General features: G+C 35.3%; 1 protein-coding gene across 7 annotated transcripts in view; it reads right to left on the bottom strand.

Moving 5' to 3' along the window:
- LOC142351474 (uncharacterized) overlaps positions 1–20809 on the bottom strand; it is an 80102-nt gene that overhangs the window by 13312 nt on the left and 45981 nt on the right. For 4 of the 7 annotated variants that reach the window (XM_075403507.1, XM_075403508.1, XM_075403504.1 and 1 more), the window contains one exon: positions 14730–18926. In XM_075403507.1, the coding sequence (XP_075259622.1) occupies positions 14730–16649 (1920 nt within the window). In that variant the 5' untranslated portion in view covers positions 16650–18926. Of the gene's footprint in view, positions 1–14729; positions 18952–20809 lie in introns of all 7 variants that reach the window. The other 3 variants (XM_075403505.1, XM_075403509.1, XM_075403511.1) reach the window with 2 other exon arrangements.

Raw genomic sequence — 20809 nt, 5'->3', positions numbered from 1 at the left:
AGAAGTTATTTGTGGCATTTCGAGTATAAAGTGGTGATATTGACTACGGAAATCAAGTCAACATTACAAAACAAGGCACAATATTACTAAACAAACATGCACACATATTAAAAAATTAGCGCTCGTGTACAGGGTACAGGGGCTTCACAACTTCAATTTGCTTACAGATAAATATTCTAAACGACTGCTTCCCACGACATCTCAGATGTCCTCCGAGCTAGAATTTACTAACAACTATAATAAACGATGAGGGAAACAAATACTCTCCAACACCGGGCGAGGTACTGACTTTAGCTAGCATGCGATGATAGAGTCAGGCCGGACGAGAGTTCAATTATAGATCTAGAAAAAACTGAAAAGGCTATGAAAAAATAACAACAATCTAAATTAAACGTATAAAATCAACAAAGAGGCTCAAAATGAGCGTTAGCACAATGTTCCAACCCCGCTCAATCACGTTTTGGATTTAATTATCCAACAAATGAGGAGGAGATAGAAAATTTTCAAAAAATCACTTTCTGTTCAAAAATAATTGGTAAATCCATTTAACAAATCGCTTTAAGCTCGAACCACTATACAAATTAAACAATAACACATTACAAAGCTGATGATGCCTGCCATTAAGGAGAATAAAAGACAAACGACATAATCAAATAAAAACAACAAGCATTACCTACGACCAAAACTCATTGTCTATCTTTTTTAAACTTAATGAAAAAGTCAAAACAGCATCAGAAAAAACTAAACTAAACCAAAAGACTTGAATTTCACCAGAAAAGAAAAATGGCATGCCTTTATCGAGAAAAATTAACAAGTAGCCAGAAAATAAAAAAGCAAACTAAGAAAATACGTTTACAATTTTTGAAAACAATTAAATGCAAAGTCATGAAAGCCATTACCTTTTAAATGAAACCATTTAACGGCTTCATCAATAACTGCATACAAAACCATCGAGACCCGTCATTATCCAGAATGCCATACGACTACAAAAAGAACAAATCCAGACAAAAATCAAAAAACAATTCAATTTTGCGAGTAAACGGCGTCGAAGCCAATAAAATCACAATCCATTCACTAAAATATTGAATAAAATCCAATAATATAGACAATAATACGACTTAAAAAACATTCTTTAACTCAGATGAAACTTTCACAACACTTTCTGTCCCTGTTATAATACGACTAGTTGAGACTATACGTTTCAAGATGGATCGACACTGTTCTTTCAACGCTTTTTAAGCACTCAAATACACATCTAATTTGGTTGTTCCACTAAGCTTTCATTTTGTCGCTAATCTTTCATCCTGTTGTTTCAGCGAATTTCGGGAAAAATGAAACTGGATTTGGTAGATTTGACCACAATGTTATACTTTGACGGTCGCGTTTCAAATTAGCGAAAAATTCTCAACAATGGCATCAAAAGTCGATAGTAGCATTTATTCATGAAGTTCAATTGTAAATGTGCCTGCTTTTCGTAAGATGACATCCCGTATTAATATTTTATGGTTGGCACAGCATTGCATAATTACCGCGCGCAAAAATGGAGTTCTTCGTTGGAGACTGTTTATTGTTTCTGGCGAACTAAACCATAGTTGGGTTCAAAATTTTGTCGCCCACAATTTTTTGAAGTTTATGAAGTTTAAACCCCAATTATGAAGTTTGACGGTATCTTAAAAAATTAGCAAGAAAGCTGATATGTTTAGCATCATATGCGTGTAAAAATGACACAGCGTTTTGCGATTCAGCTGGCGAGCTATAAAATATGACTTTATTAGAAAAATTTTTTAAAATCAATTTTCATTTATGTCTTTCAATGTTCGATGCGTGGTACGTCCCCTTCAATGTAAAAGTTACTCTTTAGTTGGTTGGACGAGACCAACTGCGAGACATGAGAAGGAATGAACATATTTCATCATTGGTAACCAGGACGCTTGACAGGTCACAGTAATTCCCTTAAAATAACACACATGTCTGCCAGTAATTGTCTAAAACAACACATAATGCAAACACAATGCGTGCAACTGAATCCAATAGATTTGAGCCTAATTAGGAGCTTAATTGCCTCCGAGCAATTGTCTCGTCCTCATAATAGATCAGATAAGAGCGGCAGAGTTAAACCATTTTGTGGACATGAATGATTACAATGAGCGAGTTTTTTAGAAAGTTTATCTCACTTGAATAACAGCCGCAAAAGTGAACAGCTACCTTTCTAAACGTGCTTTTGTAGAAGAAGAAGAAGAACAAATAACAACTCAACACTTTGAGAAAGTTCTGAGGCAAAGACTGAGTCAAAGTAATTTTTTGACGAATTGTTATATTAGGAGCAGGATTCAATAAAGATGAATGTTTACTACCACCACTACTGTAAATAAAGAGACGGAAAGACTTCAAACAATTCTGATGTAAACTTCCTATGCAATAACAAGGACATCCAAGCATAAAATGTGATTTAAATAAATGTTATTTTTCTAGCCATGGTATTTGCTCATAAAAAACAGCCCAAGATAGACAAATAAATCTCCATCAAGATGTTCAAGTTTAAAGAATGTCATCAATCTTCTTTCGCTCTTGAGAACTCTCTCCAGATTTAAAAATTCCTGAGCGTTAGAAAATCAGCAGAAAGAAAACATAAACCGACTAACGTCGGAAGAATTACAGGCACGTGAAACGACAGGCGGGTGGAAAAACATTTAACCACGCCGGGATTCGAACAGAGAAGGAGATAAAAATCTAAGTGTCAATCTAAATTCAACCACAAAACTTCAGAGATGCTATAAAAATGAAGTTAACAAAAACTTCTAAAAAAGCCTTCAACAGGGCAAAATGGCAAAAAGCTCAAAATTGCACCTAAAAGTGTAATAATTTTGTAACATGGTCAAAAATGCTTCCAGACACAATAAAAATAGTTCTGTTAATTGAGACAAACATCTTTCTGTTAATTGAGACAAACAAAAACTGCTTTGGAAAAAAACCACACGTGATAAAAAAAATTCGTCGCTCTCTCGCAGAATATTGAATGGAAAAAACAGCTCTATTTTCTCTCTCTGTTTCACTTTTGTTCAGCAGATTGACCTCAACACTTCTTTTTACGTGCGGCATTTAACTTCTTCTTAAACACATGCTCTAAAAATAGAAGTCACCAATTAAAAAGAATATATCACCACTACTCCCCGTCGTTAAAAAGGAAACCACCTAAATAACAGCCGTTGAGAAACTGACGGCGGCTGTTGAAAATAGAGAGAAAGAAATTTCATTACAAGGTCTAGGATAATCTGCAGCCTCTTGAGAAACGATCGACATTCATAAAAAATTAATAAAATTAATATGGACATTCCATCCTTGACTTCAAAAACAAATCATTGTGCTTCCTCTAATAGAAACCTATATAAACTGTATTTATTAATTGTGATCTAAATTTTGACTGCAACAAGCGATAAAAAAACTAATAACAAAGTGTCATGACAAAAAACGTAATGTACCAAAATATGCAGATAACAACTGCTATTTTTTAATCGAACCGTTGAACATACAAAAAACACATGTGAACCAACAGAGCACACTACATCGTCTACACGCTCAATTTTTCCTTGATGTTCCTAGCTGACTATACATGTCATTTATATTTGAAACAAACTTAAAAATTTTTTGAATTTAATTTTTTAAGGAGGAACGTAAATTTGTCACGCCTTGTTGGGACCCATTGATCAAGTGCGCTGACATTTATGCCACGAAAACAAAAATCATGGTGGGAATCATCTACGTCAAATTTCAACTCTCTTTCTGGATTAAAATTGTAATTAAAAACTGGTTGAATTAATTTTAATCTTTCGATCTCCAAACTTTCAAACTTTTGCTACAAACTTAGAAAAAATCTAAGCGTTCAATTTCAATACAGATTAAAACGCACCCCTGAGGCATAGGTATTGTGACTTTCTTAAAAGAAATTTGTCATCGAGATTCTCCAGGTCGCAGCTTTTGGTTGTTTGATTAAAAAAAAATTAAAAAATACTGAGTGAAAGCTGCACTAAAACTCAATTCACTGGAGAGAAATGAACGAAGAAATTTTAATAAGTGACCTTAGCTATTCTAAAGAAAAATACCAAAAATCATGTACCATCCGTATAATCATGCCACAAAAATGATTGAAATGCCACAATTTTGTTACCAATACGAGAAATGTAATACGTTCTTCCCGCCATACACCGACACAAATTGTTTCTATTCTCCCGATAATCTTGGGCCTACAAACCATGTATAAGCCCTGTGGTGTCGGGGTGATCAAAAAACGGCAACAAATTTAGCAACACTTACCTTAGTTGTCGCCAAAGCTAACGGGCGCTGATTTTTTAGTAGCGGCGGCTAGCTGTGAGAGGATTCGCAAGATTTAGAATGAACAGACGATGGCATCGTTTATCATCTAGCTAACCAAACATAGGCCAAGGCGGATACCTGTTATTTGGGTAGAGACAACCGAGTTGTTTACAAATTGAAGCCAAACAGGAAACGAGCATAATTCTACTCATAGCTAAGAGTCAACTAGGCAAATAGCAAGGGGCCACTGAGCCCTGCTCGATAATCAATGCCGATCGTGACCAAATTTATTCCAACACAACAAACCAACACCAACCACGACAAAAATTTCCACCGCTAGCTGTACATCTTTCTAGATCTCACTCCTTCAACACTTTTGATCGACCGACCAAACAGAACAAATTCCTGTCATAGTTGGAATTTAAAATACTCGAAGGGAAAAAACCTGACGTTTCAATACAAACATTTGAACAGACAATTCCGAACATTTTCGAACTAAAATTCCATTCTTGAAATATAGCCGTCGCGCATAGCGTAAATTTCATCAAGTAAACTATTTCAGGTATAATAGATCCAATATTATTGTAGCTTTTCTATTATCCTAAAAAGCTTTTTAGTGTTCTTAACTCCTCTCGAAAATTTGGCTGCACTAGGTAAACCTCAAGCTAAAGTTATGTTTTTTTAAATATCTAACTTGAATCAGATACTAGACAAATCCGACTAGGCTACCGACTTCAAATAAATTTACATTTATTTCAACTTCCTCTCCAAAAACTGAGACAAACAAACAAGACAATCTTCAATTTGAATTCCCACAAAAAGCATGGAATTCGACTTGGAACTTGTGTTGAAGTCACATTCGCAGACGAATTATCTCCATTATTTTTCACGATGAAGTAGAAAAAATTAGGAGTTAGGATAAAAAATTAATCTGCTCTCCTTAAAAGAAAAAGCCGTTTTGTTCATCCCATAACACTACTTAATTGAGATTTCCATTCCAAACATGAGAGCTGTAGCAACTTCAAAAGCGTATCAAAGCGCTAAAGAACCTTGGGGAAATTTTCACCTTATTTCAAAACAATTCCACACGATCCAATAAACCCATGGCCGTTATTCTTTTCATAATGTATCAAAATTTCCTCAAGAAATCAATTTCATACCCTACCAGTAGATAAGAATAGGCAATCTATGTCATATTATAGTTTGCGTAGTAGGTACCCAGGATAACAATACTTAAATGAGGTGAAAAACAAAAAAAAATGAAAAAATGGACAAATAAATTACATTACGCCTACATAAAATTCCAATCAGGGCGAAACCACTGTGGACTGAACAATCCCGTACGCCCTCTTTTCGAGTCTCCGTATATTCTTGTAAATCTTTTGTGTTATGATTATGAATGACGGGAGATCGGTCAATTAATTAATTCTTTCGGATCTATTGTTTCGGCCCCTCCAGCTTAGTGAGCATAAATCTTTTATAGCCCCCAAGCGCACGTGCTACTTTCCTACGTAGTAATGTGCTATATAACAACATATAATTTGTAACTTGGGGTCATAAAAAACACTGGGGGGAAACAGAATAGATCCATTCTTTCTTTCTTTAAAGTAAAATCAAACTGGCTTTCGTCAATTAAAGATTGGATATCCCTATAGAATTAAAAACAGAAACGCATGTTTTGATTTCTTCAGAACAGAAAATAAAGAAGTTCAGCTCTACTTTTCACGGATTATTATTCGGGAATGGCTTTTAGTACATCCAACATGCCATGGATGTTCCGAATATATTTTTAACTAAATGAAAGGAACTTTTAAGTAATGGTTAAGTGACTCAGCTTGTAGTCACCGAGAACTTCTGGCGTTTATCGAGAACCGCGAAGCGGTTCGAGATATTAAGTCAGAATTTCGAAGTGACTTCTTTAGAGTCACTTAACCATGCTTAAAACACGAAACGCATACGTTTTAAAATGAGGAAAGTCAACGGAAGTCAACTTCTGGCTAAGTAACAACTTCTGGCAATTTAACTTCTGGCACTGCAGACATTCGGCATTTTAAAATGTGCACGTGAGTGCTTTAAAATGATTTGAATAAAAAATATATTAATTCACAAACCCAATATCCCCTTAGACTACTTAAAAAGAATTAAGCATTAGCCAATTTTCTGTCAAGTTGACAAACCAGTATTCTTGGGGCCAATAAATTACACAACTCAGCTATAATGCACCAATTTTTAAATGAAACTCTTTAAAGTTTAATTCAATCAACTTGTTTATCGAAGAGGTGTCCCACTTTTTCACCCTTATTCATTTAACCCGCTATTATTTCACCCCGATTTTAATCTTTCATAAAATTAGGACTATCAAATTTGTAAAATACTCACTTGGCCATAATTCAGCGGCACGTGAGATTAGATATGCAACTACCAAAACCAAGTATCGGATTACGTTATCTGCTAAGTTATGAAAAACAGACAACAAACTTTTAAGGTCGACAATAATTGGCGGAACGAAATGATAGAGGGGTTAAATGATGTAGGGTTCAGACATGCGGAGTTAAATGAATCGGGGTGAAAAGAAGCAGAACCATCGAAGATTGTTGGTTCAATTGAAGCGAACCATTAAGATAATGAAATTATTTAGAGTGAAGCGTTACTTAGATCTTATGTCAACTACGTGCAACTGCTCGCGAGGCTCCATTTCCAAGATTAAGTTAGGGTGAATATCCACTTAAACTTTCCACGAGATAAACGAACATGATTCCAATTGCTACAACAAATATCCGAATTTTTAGCAACCAACCTGCAGTCTAACAGCGAAAATGCGCGAAAAAAAATCTCGCATTTTTTCCGAGCAAATACGTCACAATTTTGCTTGAGCACGCAAACCTTTTAGTTCTTTTTCATTATTTGCATGAAATTCAATAATTTTACCAGAAAAATTAGGGACCGTTCATTAGTTAATTGAGCAGACAGACACAAAAGCTTTTTCAAGAAATTGGTTTTAATTTTTTTCTACATTTCAAAGAAATGCATCTCAAGACCTTCAGTCATCCCAATTCATGGCAAAATCATGCAAATAAATCTCAATAATTCTGGCAAAACCAGCATTACGATAAACCCCAGTAACGTGTAATCCAGTTCGAAGGACCTACCAGTATTATTTTTTAAGCAAAAAACGATATGGGAGCGGCTCGTCAAACATTTTTAATCATTTGTTCGCTACAAATAAAATTCGCTTTTACTGATCTTCATTAAAACAATTGAGCTCGCATTCTTACACTTATCTTCATTTACTGATCTTCATTAAAACAATTGAGCTCGCATTCTTACACTTATCTAGTTGGCACCTATTTATGGATATCTTCAAGGAGAGATAAAAAAAATTTTTCAGGAAAATGAATTAAGTCTTTTTCTTTGCAGCCAGGTTCATTGTAACACCTCTATGTAGTTTAATTAAATCCCTGATGGCATTGAACAGCAATTTAACTTTTCTAGTTAGCTTAAACTAAACGGAAATATTTTAGCTCTACATAAGAAAAAAACAAGCAGCAAAAACTCTTCAAGGGAACAATATATCTTTAAAATATATTATTTTTATAGCAAAGGTCCCTTAACGAGCAGAGAGGAATTGAAATGTGTCTATTAGCAAATCAGCAATCTTATACAGCTAACCGAAATAAACACGACAGAATTATTATCTCTAAGGACTTCCACAAACAAATTTCAAAACTCTTTTCTCCGAAAGTACAAAATTTTAATTCTTCAAAAGACACGATGATCCGATCCCAATTAGTGGGGGAGGAACAATATGCTCAACTGGCTCATTTTTCCAGTCAATTTTGGCCTATCGATGTATTCATCCAATAGAGTTGTAATTGGTTTCATCGAAAAGCCCGTCAAGTGTAGAATTTCGAATTTCACTCTTTCGAAGAGTTATCGAAGTTTAAAGTTTAATATTTGATATTTGTTCACTTTTAGCGCCTTTTTTGTTCAAATTAAGAATTTTGTGTCAAATTGTTGCTTAAAAATATATTTATGCGCTAAAATATTGAAATAAATTATTTCTAATTAGACCAGCAGCAATGAAAAAGGCTCAGTTTTGGTATCATCGGGGATTTTCACAGTCAAAATGATTATAATTCTACCAGACGTCTGTATTGTTTAAATTTTTTCACATTTTTCTGTTTTTTTTTCATGTCAATTACAGACTTGACAATATTCATATCAAAATTCCTTTAATGACAAATCCTATGTGCAAATGAGGCCTGATGACCATAGTTTCTGTTTTCAGGGAAAAGCTCATGGTTTCGCCACTGTTTTCTTTCTTCTAATGAGCTTCTGAATTTTACCCGCAATTTTTGCGCTTTTTGTGGTTTACAAATTAGTCTCATTAATTAAAAGTGCAAATGAAAGAACCTATTCAATGCTTCAATTTGACAGCTAACGGCTGTTATCACTTTGAAAAAGTAATTTCTAAAATAAGAATATTTTTGAACTGTATCATTTCTAGAATTATTTGCAAAAACTTGTAGGTCGGTTCCACTAGTGACAAGTCACCTATTTTTTCTACTGAAACGGAAAAATAATCTAACTAACTATTGCTTTTATGACTTTGATACCACAGGTTTTCATACAAGTTTTTTGTTATTATTCGAACTTTGTACCTAATTGAGTTACAAATTTGAAGTCTTACCGCATTATCGAAATAATGAGAGTTTCCATTGGTGTTGAAAAGAAGCTCAATTGGACCATTATAAAGGTTTTCAGCGAAAAGTTATGCTTTTCATGGCCGCAACACTTTGTTCTCTGGGTTGTCTTTAGAAATTTTTCTTTTCGCCCGTATTTTTGGTGCTTTATCTAATCCAAAGTCTTGCTAGTTAGTGACGAGTCCCAATGGCCTCTTATTGCGGTATAAGTCAACATTTTCCAAAGCATTCCGTCGAAACCCAATCGTTTCCTTTGCTTTGAAAGTTTTCTTGAAAAAAATGTGATGTATTTGTTCAAATTTAATACTCTTTTTGAAGTCCCGTTATCATAACAATGACAAATACCTTTCTTGTTCAAATTTGTTTAATTGAACATGTTCGAAAATTTCCACCGAATAGTTTGTTATTTAATGGCTTTGACACTTTTTGAACCTTCTAATTCAGTTTCTGGTTTCTGCCTGTTTTTGTTTTTCTTTTTGTAATCGTAAAAATTATTCTGATTAATCACGTGTCCCAAAAGACTCCTCTTGAGATATAAAAACATTTATTTAATGCTATCAGTGGATAGCTAATGGTTTTAATCGATTTATTTCAATTATTTTAAGAATTTTAGAAGATTTTTGAACTTCACCGTTTTATTCTTCTTTTTACCAAACCTTGTAACTGTTTCGTCTTGGGCAAATGCTCAATATTTTTGGGCAAATGCTCAATATTTGTGGTTCTTTTTGTCTGTTCACATATTTCCTTTAATAACAGGTCCCACCGAATTTCAAATGAGACCAGGGTGAACAAACATAATCTTTCAGTTATATATTAACCGAAAAAAAAATAACCAAAATAATAACATTCAGTCAACGGCTAATGATTTTAATTGTTGATTTTGTTATGTTTTTTCTTTAGTCGTACCCTATGACTTAGTCGGTCCCATTGCCTTCTTAGGAGCTTATATTTAATTATATTTAAATCTTTAAAAAATAGTTTAGTCAAAAGCTGGTGGCTTTGTGACTTTTGAGATTATTTAAAAAAACAACGGGTTTTTCAACCTCACCCCATTAACGACATGTACTATCTGCTTTCTAGTTTAGGGCCATTGAATTTTTGTAGTTTAAGTTTTATCTACTGGTTTTGACTTTGTAACCGAGCTGTTTCATAATTAGATATTTTGGTTTGCGGTAATAAATACATGCTCTTTGTATTGTATCATAGTTTTGTTAATGACAGGTCTCATGGTCAATCTAATGCGGCATGGCATTAATTAATTTATTTAGTAGTTTGGGTGTTGTAAAGTTTTTTTCACACACATATGTATTTTCGAACGTCTCTTCATTTGGTACAGACTTAAGTAAAAAATTTGGATGAGCAAGGGCGGAACATTATGTGCGTACGCACATTACCGAGCCTTCTTTTTACCCTTATGCTGAAATTCTGCTTCTGTTGAAACCCTATTGACTTGTTAAATCATATTTCTTGCATCTATATCAGCGAACTGCAAATTTTTGAGCGAGAAAATCTGACTGTGTGAACGACTTACAAAAAGTGCATAACTGAAAACTCAGACCTAATCATACGCCAGATGACGCATTTTCACTTTCTTAAATTTAGATTAAAACAAACTGAGCCAATTAGTTGTCAAACCAAAGCTAATAATTTTTATTGTTCTGAAATTGCTGCTGAACTTCAAAAAGAAAAGACGACAAAGAAAATATTTAACTTATCAAGCAAGAGGTGCAGTGACAATACCAAGATGCTGTACTATGAAATTTTTGTAACTGTTAAGAAAGAATAGAAAAACCTAACCAAAAGATAAAACGTTGTTTACTCCTCCTTATAAACTAACAAATTTCGTAGCAAAAACGGGCATCAAAATGAAAAAATACTCCTCCAATCTCCAATCTAAACATTATCGTGACAATAATAATCAATGAAGTTTCATAATCTTAGCCAAAGTGCCGATTTCTGCTTTGCGCCAAAAATTCGCTCGGTTAACTATCAATAAAACAACGTCTGACCTTGTCGAACAAATTGTAAATCATTGCAAGAAAAAAATGCAAAAAATGATGCTGAAAAGTAAGAAACACCACTTTAAAAACACATTGCTGAGTATATCTTAATGGCTGATGAAATGACTCAAAAACTAGAAAGCTCAATTCCTAACTGTTATAGATCAATGAAGATAAATAAGATAAAACGCTGGTGCCAAAATTTCAAGCAGCTCAAATAGGACGTCCCTTTGTTAAAATAAAGAACCATACCGAAAACTCTCTCCTTTAAACTCTTAATTGTTAGATATGGAAATCTATTTTAGCTCATTTGTTGAAACTCAACATCGCACACAGATAGCTAATTAAAATTAAGTGAATAATTATTTTGTGATATTTCATTATTAACTCAAACAATGGCTTCCAAAATGGTGCTGAATTCAACCAGCAACCGCTCGGCTACTAAATGCTAGTGAACAGACAAATCAAATTTTATTTAAACTCTTTGGCTGTTAGAAAGTATGAGAGAGCTGATTTATGTGAAATAAGATTTGGTGTCAATTTGCAATTCGCGATATAATTGACCTCCCAAATAAAAAAAACAATTGCTCTTCATTCAACCCTTCGTTCTATTAAGGGATACATGATGCAACTCAAACTTTCGGTAGCAGTTTTAGCCATACTTAATTTTTGAGCTAAACAAATTATTTGAAAAATCTTTGTCTTGACTTTTTTGTTCAGTTAATTTAAATAATTGAAGAAGTTGCAAAACTATTTCGTATAACTTAAACCTGCCATCGACATTTTTGGTGAAACATAAGCACTCAATAAAAATGACTGACAACAAAATATTTTATTACCCAAACTTGATGCTATGATTTAGCCTGCTATTGAAGAGCTATTGCAACTTGTGCATTGCAGGAAATTCTAATTAGCAGTTTCAAGGTAAGCTGTAACTTAAAGCTTAATTTCAAACTTAATTTCCAGCTGTAATTTTTAGAGAAACGAAAAATTGAAAAAGAATCTTCAAAAATCGATTTATTTTTCAAGGCCATTTTGATTGGCAAGGCCATTGCCAATCGATCTGACAAAAGGTCAATCTCGCATAAATTCCTAACCACCAAATAAATTTTGGTGGTTAGGAGAGTTGAAGCAACAATGTGGAGTAAATAAGAAAAGGATTGGTTTTAATCGCGTAATAGGGGAAATAATAATCTGTTTTGTGATTTGTCCCATAACCTATCAGCGCTATTATCATTTCTCACTGTTTACCATTTGACAATTTAGATTTGAGTCATTTCAGATAAATTGTCAAACCGAGCGGCGATCAAACAGATTTGAAAATCGGACCTTAACTTTATTTGATTACCTGGAATATTTTCATAATTATTTGCCAAACCCAGTTTTAAGCGACAGTTTTGTTGTAATCACCGCTAATTAGTGTTGGTTATAAGTCGCGGACTTGATGACTAGACTGGTCACGAAACAGATTTAAATTAAGTTCAAATCCATTTTATAAAATTGTTCACAAAATACAAATAAAAAGTTGCAATTTTTTCAGCAACAACAAATATCGCATTAACGAGACTTGATACGATGAAACTGGCTGTTTAAAATGTCCACAATCTTTACTGCGAAACAATGTCAACAGAATTGAAATTTCTCCAAACTTTGAGTATTGAAAATGAGGCTGAACAATTCTTTCCAAAAATAACCACGGAAAAAGTAAAATAAGACGGCTCGTGCGAGTCTGTGCGTATCACAGAATGTTCCAACATATCTCTCAAAGTTACAAAACCAATTTTTAAATTCTGACAGAGAATCTGTTGGGAGCATCTGAAAGCAACTTATGAGCATTGGAGAAAACTGCTTGCACTGTTTGAACCAGAAGTATGCCATGCCGTTTTTTGAGAGACAAAAGCGAAAACTCATCAACAAATTCAATACCTCTTCAACACCACAGAGTACACAAACAAACATCAACACATAAAAACAAAGCCCAACACCAAAAAATACATTTTTAATTTTATTTTTGGCAATTGGTCAACACTCAATGTTCGTTACTGTTCATTCAGGTATTTGTTTTATTTGTTTTTTTTTTCTAAAAAAACTAGTCGTGGAATTTTTGAGGCAACTGTATCATTAACAGTAAAGTTGGCACTAATATCAGAAATTAACTTTTTGAAGTTTTCCGAACAATTTTGTCATTTGTGATGTTCCATGAGCATAATCGGCCTATTCTTGTTTCTTAAAAAAAAATATAGCAGATGGGTTAGCAGCTAGATTAAATAAACACAATTTTGGCATTGAATATGCTAAAAACCACTGTTTTAGGCAAATGTTTTCTACTTGAGTAATGTTTCCAACATATTAATATTTCGGACAGTTTTAATATTTCTGACCTTCTAACAATGTGTCTAACATGTCAAGGAACGTTGAAAACTGTTCTTAAATTCTCTTACTTCGTAGCGTCCGGAACATTGATTATCAGTAAATTTTACATTTTGGATATTACACTATTTAGTAACAGTATTTTTAAAGAAATAGGTAAATTTAATAATCTTTATGTGAAATGAAGAAAAAGTTAGTTCTTCTTCCTTCGAAATTTCGTTTTTGATATTAAAAGTTTCAAGTCAAGTAAAAATTTAATTTTTCAGCTCACAGAAACGCCCAAAGCCGGAAGAAGATCTGTTCGAAGAGCAGTTTGAAAATAAAAAATAGTGAAAAATAGTTTTCTCATTTTCAAAAAAATTATGAACATATGTGATAAATATTTCAACCAGGCGATTCATAAACTCTCTAAATCTCAAATTTATCTGCATTTCATTTTACTACAGGAGATTAGTTTGAGCTATCTGCTCTGTCATTATAAAGAACACAAATAGAAAAAAGACAAAGATTCGCTCTTCTTTTTCAAAAATGAATTTTGTTGATCTGATGTTCATTTCACGAATCCGGTTTTTTCTTACGTCTCCAAGGTTTTGAAAAAATTTAAATGTTTTGTTGATGAAATGCGAAGATTTTTTTGCAGAAAGCAACAATTTAGAAAAAATACATTGTTCGTCCTTTAATTTTACAATTTCAATGTTGATTTTTGATATTTTGAGAGCTCTAAATTGCCTGAAGTCTTCACTTTTTCCAAACATTTTTTTCATAAAAAGAAAATCAAATAAATGTTTTGTACAGTAGTTTTTAACCAGCAGAAAACAGAAAGACTTATAGAAACGTTCTTTAGATAAGATTTTGAGAAAGCAACTTTTTAAAATAATTACTGAAAAATCTCCATTTAACCTAATTAAATGTACAAGATTTTTCCGCTTGTTTCTTTCTTAAATTTCAACGCGATCTGTCACCCCCCCCCCCCTCCCTCCCCTACTCGCCCGCCGGGAGCGATGTTTTTTCCTCAATTATTCAATTTTTCCGTCGAAATTCGAAGGCGTACCCTTTTTTTAATTTTTTAATAGTTTTTTATATGAAAAGTTTGCCTGAAGAAAAAATATAGCCAGCCTCGCATATATTCCCCTATTTTGAAAAAAAATTATTGGAACAATAAGTTAGAAAATAAAACTTTTGGATCATAGTCCAATTCTCTGGTCAGAGGGGTAAAGCTAAAAGACCCATAAATTACCAAGAATATTCCGAACTGCGTGACTAACATTTTCTGGAGTGGGGCTATAATAGGGCAGGAAAGAATGATAAATTCAGATAAAGAAAATAATAAATCAAAAAATCTAACCTCATAAAGTGACGTGCGCTCCTTTATGTCATCATCGCAGAACTTGTTCTGTCTGCTTTTAAGTTTCAGCTCTTCGAACCTCAGCTCTTCCTGGGACTCTTCGTGTTCTTCCTTCACCCTCCTTCTGAGGTCCTCCTTGGACGACTCAGATTCACAGACGTCAACATCCGATTCCTCCGCTGATATCTCACCTGTACTTCCAACCCTCAAAAGCTCACTTTCAATTGTTTCACTTTTCAGCAATGCCGGCGATGATGATGACGACATTTTGCAAACTAAAGAGGATGGATCTTTATCCTCAGATGTTTCATTTGAAGAACCACTATTCGTGTTGTTGCTCGCATCTGATTCGCTCTGCTCGTCTGTTTGTACCTCGGTGACATTTTCGTCAGCCTTGGCAACATTGGAAGCGTACTTGGACAAGTCCACGATTCTATCCAAATTGTCTCCTCCACTTTCACTGTCAGCTTCAACATCATTAGTTATGTCTTCGATCAGACTATTCCACAAATCGAGTTTCGAAATGTAGTTGTTTTGGGAATCCCTGATTTGGATGTAAATCTGCCATCTGTTAGAGTTGAAGCCCCAATGGTGTTCGTTTACTGGCACGTTATGGCTATGACAGACAAATTGCTGGCAAGTTAGCAACCTGTTGCATGTTAAACATCGGATGCAAGTCGAGGTTTTCAAGTCTATGTCTTTAGAATCAACATTTTCGTCGTTGACCAGAAATTCTCCTTCGTTTGAGCCAAAACATTCGTGGTACACGTAGAACTTATCATCAATGCTATCAGAATTGCTGTTGCCCATCTCTGTTTCAGTGTCTTCCTCGGAATCCAATTTTTTATGCATGTAACACCACTGCACAAGGTACTCGGCAAGTGATCGCTGTATCAATCCACAGTAAGCTTCTGATTCGCTGATGATTGCGTATCTTTTCAGAAGTTCCAGCTGTTCTGAGGTAGCTAGTCTTGGCAACACCCACTGAAACTGTTTCGAAATGTGATCTAGTTTTGCGACTGAATTTTCAACTTCAGGCAGCAGTTTTTCAATTATTTGCGTCACACAGAAGTAAGGTTCCCCGGAGTCAAAGTATAATGCTGCAAGTTGAACACCTGCTATTTTTTGGAACTGAAGGCTGTAATTGGTAAGGATCTCCGCGTCATCATCGTCATCAATTAGAACTAGATTGACGCCATTGGTTGAGTCTTTTTCGTCACTTGGACTACTGTCAGCTCCTGATATATACGATGACAAAGTTCCTGGCGATTGCACCCTATGTCGGGTAATCATATTTTCATTTTCGTCCGGGGTTACGTGCTCGATTTCAGGAGAAGCATTTGTGGTTGTAGATGCTTTTGAGGATGGGAAATTGGGTGGCAAAATAAGCGGAGGCAGCGGGGGTCGATCCGAATTGAGAAAGGGTCTTGCGCCACTTCTGAGCCGTTCGTTGGGCGACGTTAACTGAATTGGGCAGTTTTGCTGCTGGCAATTAGTGATCTGTTCCATGTGGTATCTACTCAAATGCTCCCCTGAAGGTGCGCTTTTCACGCTCAGGTCCATCCCCGTGACGTTGGGGGGTGAAAAAGTGACCGGGTTCAGACGACGTCTTATCGTGTTATAGACTGCGGCGTGGTTCGCTCTGTTGAAATAAGGCGATGAGGTGTTGAATAGAGATGGGTAAGAGTGAACAAGTCGCTTCCAATCAAATGAGCGTCTCTCAGGTGAGTGGGGGGTAGGTGGGAACCCGAGTGGTGATTGTTGTAGATGATTGGTCACTGCAACTGCTGCAGCATCGGGTGACCTCTGCAAGTGGTGGTGATGGTGGGGGGAGGGCGAGGGCACAAAATGCGGTGGCCAATGCAACGGACGGTTATGTCTAGGCAGGTACATAGGCATATATGGCAAGTTATAGGCCATACTAATAATAACTCAAACTGCCAATCAACCAATTACTGACAACTCAATCGTTATAAAAGTTAAGTGAACTGTGGTATGGTGTATGATAGCCCCCAGCGGTAACGATTTAAAAGTGGGAATAGTTGAAAAAATGGGAATTGGAGCGGAGAAACTAGTTTGTTAATTGACACAAGATAAATTGAAGCTAAACGACCTATTAGCAAATAAAGCTGACACAAAATTTGCTCGAGCAAATCTGTGCTTTGGTGTAAAGCGTAAAAATGTGACAGAAGCGATTTAAAGGAAACGATGAGAAGAGTGAGCAAGAAAAAGAAAGAAAAGAGTTAGAGAATTAGGGAGAAATATGAAAGGCAGGATAGAGAGAGAGAGAGAGAGGGAGAGAGAGGAATAAAAGTGAATGGAGGTTTTGATTTGCTGAAACAGTTTTAAAATGTCGCCAATTGAACTACAACTCAGTTGTAGTAATTGTTAAAGCGCACATGTAGGAATATTTGATTTTTCTACTGCAACAAAAGAAAGGCAAGTTGAGCGAGTAAAAGAGACTCAGACTCTCTGGCGATTAGAGTTCTCTTTGAATTGCAACAAGATAGACACGCGAGACACTGTACAACTAACCACCGTAAACCAACTTAGTAATCTCGATCAACTAACTCATCAACAATAACACACTAACTACCTAATAACTAATACCCACGGTTATAACTATATTCCGACTACTAACTAGGTGTGTAATAACACCACCAGTAAAATTGGTAAAGGCACGCGCGCTGGTAAATTACATCAGTCAGTGGATGATAGCCAGTTGAACGCAATGTGCCGTAATGAAGAGGACAGTTTTGAGGCACACAACAAGTGCAGTTCCTTCCTCAAGTCCACACGCGCTAAATACGATGAGTATTTGGAACAAAAGGATTGTTTATAATTCTTGTAGTGTTGGCTAGTTCAGAAAGTAACAAATGTCAACTTTGTCACAAAATAACCAAACAAGTTCTTCATGCTTTTGCTGGGTCGACCACTAAACGAGAAGAGAAATGTTTGGAATGGGTCGGTAAAGACTGAACAAATCTAAATAGGAATTAGTGGTATTAGTGGTTCGCTATTTGTTTGATGGCCAGAATAATACACCGCCCAGAACAACAGCTAGACGACACAGAAAATACTTGAGTGAAATATCAAATTACAGCGGGAGCGAAAGAATGAGAGAGCAGAATTGTTTTGTCTCTCCTGGCAACTTTTGGATGGCAACAAATTTCAGCCAATTTAAGCCGTATACAAATTGTCGTCTGGGTTAGAAAGAGCCAGCAAGCAATTCTTTCTTCACAATAAATATCGCGATTTGTTGATTTAAACACTTTCAAAACATTTGTACAAATTTCCAAATTTAAACAAAAATAAATTGGTAATTTGAGGTAATTTTTTGAGTAAAGTGTTGATTGTTTTGAGGTAGAAGTTCTATGTGGAAAAAAGGTGACTCAATTTTCGAAGTCAGTCAAAACCATTTTCGGCGAGTTTGAGAGAAAGCACAGCGGCTGCTGTCCACGCGTATTAACTATCCAATAAAACAGGTTATTACTGCTAGTTAGTACTGATAATTAAACGTCGTAAACTATGTCAAAACCACACTCACGGGAGATGAAAATCTGGGTTAACGAACAGAAGGTAGGGCGATCAGACGCAGTAAATTAATCGATAAATAACGCAAACGACTTCAATCTGCTCCGGGTCAGATAACTGTATTATCATTTGGGTCTCTATGATTTCGGATTGGGTTTACTCGGAACAGCGAACTCTTTATTGTTTGCTATTCAATAAATTAGTTTAAAAGCGATACAACGCACTAAGTCGAGTTTAATTTCGGGGATAGCCTCCTAATTATTAACCTTCATAACTAACACGGACGTCGATTAATCTGATTGTACCATTTTCTTGTAACAACTTCGGAAATGCATGACCCATAAACATGAGCAAAGCATGATGTATAAATTAGGAGGATAGGTATTAATAATTGGTACTGTCATGGGGTTATAAAGACAACAATAGAAGATAATTTACGATATTCTGTTATGGTAAGATAGGGTACCATTGATAGAATACCTGGCCACTATCCGGACCATTGAGACATAGCGGGGTCACAAGTTAAAAGGGAATAAGGTGTGCACAATAACGCGACAGCCAGAGTAAGCAACTGAGATTGTGATGGTATCACGATAAAAACTGTAGGATAAATGTGTGAATTAGAAATGGATCGATCGAAAGAGTAATGTTGGAGCTGAACAACTAGAGGGGGTATTGAGCAGACAGCCTGCTTGGCGTCTTTAGTAGGTTTTAGCTATAGTCTTATTTAGAACCTCTATCATTAGGGGTTCTTGCATCGACAACAAGTGAGCAGTGACAGTTTGATTAAGAGAGAGTGCAATCTCAACCCCACTAACCTAATCTGTGTTTTGTTAGGCGATAGCCATGACTGACCTGTGTATGACAAATTTGACTCTGAAAGTTTGCTTAACAAACTTTGCTGTTTGGTTTTGCGTTCTACGTGTCGAGACCCCGAACAGATAAACATCCTGACTTGGAATAGAGAAAAGCCGAATGAATAGATTTAGCCGTGATTAAAGCCAACAAAGCAAATAAACCAATGCCTCAAACGCGCATTTCGAACAATTCATTGAAACTTATAACGGCATTAACTTATAGGCAAAGTTAGCAAAGTTAAGGCGAATTAAGCGACTATTAGCTAGATAAGCTAGCTCCGTATCGAAATACACTTTTGATTGCTTCAGTGGTAGTGGAGAGCAATTTGTACACAAATCGAGCAGCCTGAAGGAACCTCAAATAAGCCTACTATTCACATTGTGACCCAATTAGACTCAGGACAGACGAGGAGGTTGGTATCGTAAATGAAAAATGCTATCACTAATTCCACCGTCTCGCTATTCAGGCCATTAATTTTGGGAAGACACTTTGTCTTACATTTGGAAAGAATAATTGAAGGAAAACTAAACTCTCATGTAATGCCTTGGGCCATGTCTGTCTTTGTATATATCTAACTACTTTCTTAACTCAAAAGAATGGTTGTCTCTCATACGAATTAGTCATGGGTCCAATGATTCTAGTCTCCATAACAGGAATCAAGCAAAAAAATACTAAAATTTCATTTCACGCCTTTCTTCATAGCTAAACTGCAATTCTTGCATGCTCTTTAAAGCGAGCAACCAAAATTCCACAAAAATTAAACATGACGGCGACATTACTCGACAAATTCATTGACCATGAAAAAAGATTTCGTGTATAAATGATGGCAAGTAAGCAAAATGCAGCCAAAAATCTGCAAGGAAAAAACGTCTGTATCAAGCATGAAAGGCTGTACATGTTCCCATATTTTACCAGAAACATGCTTGAAAAGTAGTAGACTTTCGAAAAATCTATAAGAACCGGCTTATGGTCAAATATTGTTTTTTAAACAGAAGGCAGAAAAACAAAATCACAAGTCTCCAAAAGGATAAACCATTTGGAGACCATTCGAAATTTTATGAAAGATATTACGAATCTATTAACCTTCTCAGCGCTTTTAAAGAAATTATTAACAAAAATTTCAAATAATACGATCTATCGAAATTTGAGCTCATTCCATCACCAATAAAACAAACAAACATTACCATTAGCATTTGTCTCCTAACAAAGAATGGGAACTCTTTCATAGAAACCTAAGCAAGTCATAGAAATGACCGCTGTTTGTTTTGGAAAGATATTGTTTCTCTGAAATGATGACAATAAAATTTAGTCTATCAGTATTGTTCGCAAACAAGTAACAGCCTCCCCCCGTGTTGACGTCGCAAAGCAAAGACTTCCATCGATGGACCATAGTAAATTCATGTGAACACATCGACTGATTATACTAAGCTGTGTTACCATTTCTACGATATCAAGGTGATTACATCTAATCATAGGTGATTACAACTGATTGTTGCCACCAAGCGCAAAGTTACTCTCTTGGTTCTCCTACTTGATACAATCGCATTATATGCCGAAGAACGACAGATACTCGGTCTATCAATCAAAAACAAAAAAAGGTCTCGTCTCTATGTTATGCTTTCTGGGTAGTAACATGGCAAAAAATTATTTTAAAATTGAGTTGTGATGATAAAACTGTCAGCACATTA

This window comes from Convolutriloba macropyga, chromosome 13 (assembly GCF_964194025.1).
Source record: "Convolutriloba macropyga chromosome 13, txConMacr16.3, whole genome shotgun sequence".
Classification (NCBI taxonomy): Eukaryota; Metazoa; Xenacoelomorpha; order Acoela; family Convolutidae; genus Convolutriloba; species Convolutriloba macropyga.
Note: the sequence above shows the minus strand (reverse complement) of the source record. Positions and strands in the feature narration are given on the sequence as shown.